The sequence below is a fragment of the Entamoeba invadens genome (assembly GCF_000330505.1).
Source record: "Entamoeba invadens IP1 unplaced genomic scaffold scaff_1105074726041, whole genome shotgun sequence".
NCBI lineage: Eukaryota > Evosea > Mastigamoebida > Endamoebidae > Entamoeba > Entamoeba invadens.
In genome coordinates, this window is record NW_004440401.1 from 15,580 (window position 1) to 22,345 (window position 6,766).

At 24.8% G+C, this 6,766-nt stretch overlaps 2 protein-coding genes across 2 annotated transcripts; one reads left to right on the forward strand and one right to left on the reverse strand.

The window, feature by feature from the left end:
• Positions 1 to 47: 47 nt before the first annotated feature.
• EIN_510300 (hypothetical protein) lies at positions 48 to 2,747 on the reverse strand (the record flags this gene model as incomplete). Its single annotated transcript, XM_004256940.1, has 1 exon — positions 48 to 2,747. A coding segment is annotated over one exon (2,700 nt), but the record flags the coding sequence as incomplete, so codon positions are not given.
• A 3,170-nt stretch (positions 2,748 to 5,917) lies between these two features.
• Positions 5,918 to 6,691, forward strand: EIN_510310 (hypothetical protein; the record flags this gene model as incomplete). The annotated part of the gene is made up of 1 exon (XM_004256941.1): positions 5,918 to 6,691. The coding sequence occupies one exon, from the start codon at positions 5,918 to 5,920 to the stop codon at positions 6,689 to 6,691; it is 774 nt and encodes a 257-aa protein (XP_004256989.1).
• Between the last annotated feature and the right edge of the window lie 75 nt (positions 6,692 to 6,766).

The following is a 6,766-nucleotide window of genomic DNA, read 5'->3' on the forward strand; positions in this document are numbered from 1 at the left end:
TTTGTGCAATTGGTTTCATCGATTTGAAGACACTTTCCATCCGAAACAATGATACCTCCTTCACAGAAAATACAATTATCTTTTGTACAAAATTTACACAAATTTCCATGAAAATCAGAACACAAATTGCACTTATTATTATCAAGAAAGTACGATGGAAGACAAATAATTGCTTTTTTCATATTTGTTAAAAGAATTCCAATCGGCATTACACACTCCCCATTAACATCAAAAACACGATTTGGCTCACAGATAATACACACACTATTTCGACAAAAAACACAACCTTCTTTACATGGCAAACAAGTTTGATTTTCGTTTGAATAATGTTTAGAACATTTCCAAATTCTGCTTTTATAATAGGCAAATTCTTTAGCAACTTCAACACAAATACCATTTTTTAATTCATACACTTCTTGACATAAAATGCATTGATCATCAATACATCTAAGACAAAAAGTTGAACATAAAATACATTTTTCTTTACATGCTTGGTAAGACGATTTACATGTTTCGCAATATCTTGTTCGAATATTACCATCAGTAATACAATTGACGTCAAAAAGAAGACATGATTTGTTTTGTAAAATACTGAATGGTTTACATAAAATACATTCTTTAATTCCAGTTTCTGAAATAAAAAATGAATTGCACAATGATGAAAAATTTGATTTAACATAAATCTTATTGAGCTGAACATCGTACTTTGGTAACTCGAACCCCATTTTGTTTCCCAACAAAAGTTTGTTTTTATTTCCTCTAATTGTAATGGTGTTACTATATAACCAGGTATCATCAATATACAAAATGTTATCAATGGGATCATCAAAGTTTGATTCACCTTTAATAAAAGAAGTCATCTGAACAATTTCTTTTTGTTGAACAAACATTCCATTGCATTGATAATTATAAATAAACATTTTAGTTTGAATCAGTTGGGTTACCAAATTATCATTTAAAGGGCAATAAAGAACGTTTTTGTGACTCGAAAATAATGAAAAATCACTTTGATCCAATTCGCATATTATTTCTGTTGAAAGTGGATTGTGCCCAAAACATATTCTATACAATTTTGATCCATAACTTATCCCTTTGGGATTTTCGAATAATAATAAATCAATTTCAACAATCGACGACAACACTTCGTTGCAGAAAAACATTGTTGAAATCTGTTGGTCAACACTCAATGTTATTTTATTGTTAAAAGGCCTTACGTTTCCACCTTTTAATACCAAAATTGTTCCATTTGTGTTTAATCTATTAATGACATTTCGATAAATGATTTTTCCAATTATTAAAACACCATGATTTTTAATTATATATCTGGTATTTAAATAAACATTCAATATTTCACATTTTATTGTTGTTTCAATAGTAATTTTTAAATTGACACCACAAAAAGAAAACTCAACTTGTGTAGATATAAAATTTGGATTAGCGATAATACTTCCACCATTTGAATATATCAAACTTTCCCATATATCTCTTTCAAATCGTGGTAAATAAGTATAATTGTTGATGTTAAGTTTGAGTTGAATTGAATTGGTGTTGTCAAGACAATTATTAGCATTTTGGTTCAAAAAGGTAAATTCAGTTGACGAACTCGTTGTTCGATAATCACAAACACACATATCAATATCACAATCTTTGGTAAATACTCTTTCACCACAACTTTCCAATTGTTCAGATATCAGCAGACCGTTGTGAACAACAAACAATATTTTGTTTTTAAACTCTGGTTTCAAATTGACTTGCTTTATTTCAACATTTGAGTCAAACCATCCTCCCACATTTAATCTTGAAATTGTCAAATTGTTTATTTTGGTATTTAAAAAAATACTAAAAGAACTTTTCATATCAAATTTTTCTAATTCTAAAACTTGATTATTTGAACCTGTTATCCACATCATCGGATTATTAGAATAAATTGTGTACCATTCATATATATCCAAATTCCATGACATATAGTTCGAAAGATTCAAATTAAACATCGAAGAATTGTAAACACAATCAGGATAGTTAAAAACAGTACTTTTTAAAATTTTTTGTGAATAATCTAAAGGAATACATTCACAATTTTCTTTTGAAAATGCAGTTTTAGAAAATGCGTATCTGCCATAATGATTTTGATAACACAAAACAACAATTTGTAATCCACTTCCATCTATAATAGTAGTAGAATTAACTGTACCTGTAAAGGCGTATAAATATTCATTCATATTTCGAATCAAAGCTGGCTCTTTAAATTGTAATGTTAATGTTTGTGGAACAATTCCATCAATAAAAAGATAAGTTGTTTTATATAATAAAACAATAATGTTTTCATCATTTTCACTAAAAATTGTTAATGGGCTTCCATTAAGAACAACTTCTGATCGATGGGTGCTGTCACCAGAAGTTCGACAACCAACAGAATTCATACATCCAAAATATAATAACATCCCAGGAGTTCTATTATCATTTACAATGTTAATTTTTTCTTTGACATTTGAAATTTTAATTATAAATGATTTTATGTTTAGCCCTTGTTGAAAATAAAAAGTGGTATGATATAATGCTGTTATATTGTCTAAAGCATCATAAATGTATGTATAATTTTCATCACAAACCGATTGCGTTATAGTTACATCTTTGATTCTATTCAACTCAAACGGCATAATGTTTTTGTTGGACATATAAGTCGAGTTCAATGACAACGAAAATGTATTGAGAAAATTAAGTAATAAAACAAGGAGGTTTAACCGCATATCAATATATATTATTGAATTCTTTTTTTTATAAATAAATTTAAATACTGTGTTTTATATAATTATTTTCATCAGTTTTGACATGGACATGCTATAAAAACCACATCAATTATAAACAATTTCAAATTGATTTTATGTTAAATTAATTTTATTATATTCAAATATTTGTAAAACATTGTTATAATTAGTTTAAACCCCAATTTGAAAATAATAACTATATCACATGGTATTAATTATTACCATTTTTTATAAATAACACAAAAACATCATAATTTAAATTTGGATTATTTTAAACTGTACTATTTTCAGTAATCCAAGTTATTGATAATTAATAATTCATTATATAAACTTTGTTTGTGTTTTTGGATTTCAAAAACGAATAAAAAAAGAAAAACAACAATTTAATTACATAACATTAATTTTTATTTAAAATTTTAATTAAATACAATTTTAAAACACAATTACTATTAAATAATTGTTCATTGGTTTGAAATTTAATAATTTAAAAATCTAAAATTTATAAGTTTGTAATTTATATATTTAAACATTTATGATTTTCTTTATAAAACAAACCAACTGAAAACTTCAAACGATAAATGTTTTTGACTTTTCATTGTTGTTATTTTAAAAACAGTGATTATTTTTTATCAAATTTATAAATATTTCATGTTTAGTGTTTAATTATACAGTATATATTCGATAATAGTCCAGTCTATATTCCAGTCTTATTTGATATAAGGTTAAATAATAAAAACTTCAATAAATAACAAAAAATACCTTATTTTGTTCTTTGTCTCAACATAAATCCAAATTATATTTTTATCCCAAAAAATATTTTTGCCATTTTTTATAAAACTTTTGTGATTTATAATATAAAAAACAAATGCTATATTTTACTAGTGTTTATTAAACCAAAAAAACGTCCGTTATAGAATCAAAATATTAACAGACAACATAAACAGCATCAAAACGAACATTTGAAGAGCAATATGACAACTCTTAGTTTTCAAAATAAACATGCGTTGTTTTATCATAATCCAACACGCTCCACCGACACGTTAATTAACATTATTTCGGTTTTAGATGAAAAACTCATTTGCTTTTAAAATTATTTTAAAAATTATTTTAATTTTTTTTTCAACTTAATGACAATTTGGTTTATGAATTACCATTTCAAGGTTTTGGACAAAAAAATATTAAAAAATAGCAAAAAAAGAAGTTGTTGTTTTTTTGATTTTTTTTCAATATTCGATAAGAGATTTTTCTTTTATTTTTTTGTCTTTTATTGAATAAATCCTTATATCGAATAGCCCTCTTATCGAATATTGACTGTATTGAATCAATTCGCAATTTAATTAAAAATAATTTAAATTTACAGACAAATTGTGATTGTATTTTTGTATAACATCAATTACATGATATCACATTGGTTATATTCTATAATTGTTAAGTATAAACACCAATAACAAAAACAATTTAATTGGTTGGATTGTTTTTTTCCAAACAATTGAATTAACATTAATAATTTATCATATCTATGTAGTGTTTATTGTTTTTTGTTTCTATTAAAACATAGTTTTATTGACAATTAAAAGAAGGTTTCATTTATCACACTTCAATCACCAAGAGACGTATTAATGTAAACAGTAAAGTAGTTTTATTAAAATAAACTCGTGGAAAAAACAAAAAGGTAATAATCTATAATCACAATGACTTGTTTATTAACACATTTTATTAAAATATTAACAGCGTCTTATTTGTTATGATCTTTGATTTTTAACTTATCTGAGAGCTCTGAATTGAATGAACTTTACTTTTTATATTCTAAAAATTGTTAACAATGTATATGCATTTATTTACGACTGAATATTTGTATTTTTACTGTTCATTTTTTGTTTTGAACATATTTTACATTTTTGAAACATATTTGGTTAATTATTTATTTATTGAAAATAACAAAACTCAAAATTTATAATTTAAAGGCCTCTTAACATGGTTGGTAATGAGTTTACGTAGTAAGGAAAAAGTTGTGAGTTTGACTCTTGCAAAAGCCTTTATGTTTTATTTTTTACAAAATTATTTAAATAAAAACACATTAATTTAAAATGTAAATTCTAATAATTTAATCATTATAATAATATTTATATTATAAATTTTAATCTCAAAATTAAATAAAAATAAACAATATACCTAATAAAATTATTGATTACAATCAAGTTTTTATTTGTTTTATATTATTTTTATTTTAGTATAAAGCGTGTTGTTTGGTTCAATAAAATAACAACAATATCGAGAGATTGAAAATTATCAGAACTTTTAGACATAATAACTGTTTTTGTCTTATTACATGTATTATTGTTATTTGATTGTTAAATAATTATTATCAAAATCTTGTAAATTTTTATCACCAAAATGTTCTTTTTTCTTGTATCCTTTTCTAAAAAATAAAAGCAAAATGTGTAGATTTATTTATGACGGCAGTTATTCTTAATAGTTTTATACTATTAAGCATATAGTATAATAAAAAATAATTTTACTAAAAACAACAATTAAATATAATCAAAATTAAGAAACACTTAACATAATATTGACTCACTATTTTATTGTTGCCGTTTTTTCCATAATTAGAAGTCTATAAATAGTCTTTATTTAATAACAGTATATGTCAAATTTAATTAACTAAACAAATTTACAAAAATGTTATTGCACAAACAAACAGAAAAAACATCTTTTTAATAAAAGATATACCGTCACCAAGTGATTGGTTAACATCTTGTTTTAAATAAACACATAAAGTATAGCCATCATATTAATGGCTATACTTTATTAATATGAATAATATTATTACAATATTAATACTTAATTAACATTAATACTAATATTAATGTTATTACAAATTGTAAACGAATTTATTATTAAACATAAGAAATGAAAAGAAAATCAAAATCAAAAAAAAGGAAAAGAAAAACAATTCAATCAAAAATACATAACATGCAAATATATTATGAGTATTAATTATAAATAGTTTTTATAAATTCTTATATTTAATCTGAATAATTAAATTAATGGGTCGAATTGATGGGTATTATATGATGATAATTTCGCAATACTTTTGTTCAATAAAAGATTTCATCTCATTAGAATTTGTAAATTAAAAGTACAAAGGTTACATGTCGAAATTTCACTTTAACCCAATCCCTATTTATAACCGAACTATTAATTATTTTCCAAACATAGAAACTTTAAACTTGTGGGATGCCAATGATCCCAATTTTGGAAATGACATTTATGACATTACATATTTTCCTACATACAAAAGAAATTTCTTTCAAGTCAACATATGGTTTGAAGTGACATTCACTGATTACCTCAATGTAGGTGCCATCTCTTATTTGTCATTTAAAAATTTGGTTGTAACTAACAAAGACCAAAAATCCTTTAAAAAAATTCGGTCAATTGAAATCCCACAAAATGTTCGTAAATTAGAAGAAATGTGTTTTTGTGGAAATGGTTCTATTCAATCGGTGAGTCTTCCTCCAACCGTCACTATATTAGGAAGAAAGTCTTTGTGTTCATGCAAGTCACTTTCTATAGTAGAAATGTCAGAGAATATATACTCCATTGGAGAGTCCTGTTTTTTCAATTGCGATTCGCTCACTTCTATTAAACTCCCAAATTACACAATACGGAATTTACCATATAGAGCATTTGCGCGTTGTATTAGACTTAAAGAATTCACAATACCAAAGAGTGTGACCCAACTTGGAGCAGACTGTTTTAATGGGTGTGTCATGTTAAAAGAAATGAATATCCCAAGTTCAGTTGTTTCAATCGGCAGAGAGTGCTTCTCAAGATGTGAAACCCTTTCAATTGTTAACATACCCCAAAGTGTCAGTTTAATAGGCAATGGGTGCTTTTCTAAGTGTATAAATTGCTCAGTATAGAGATCCCAAGTGATGTCGTTAAAATGGGAAATTCACTTTTGTAACTGCGAAATCATTAGAGAAAGTAGTATACCC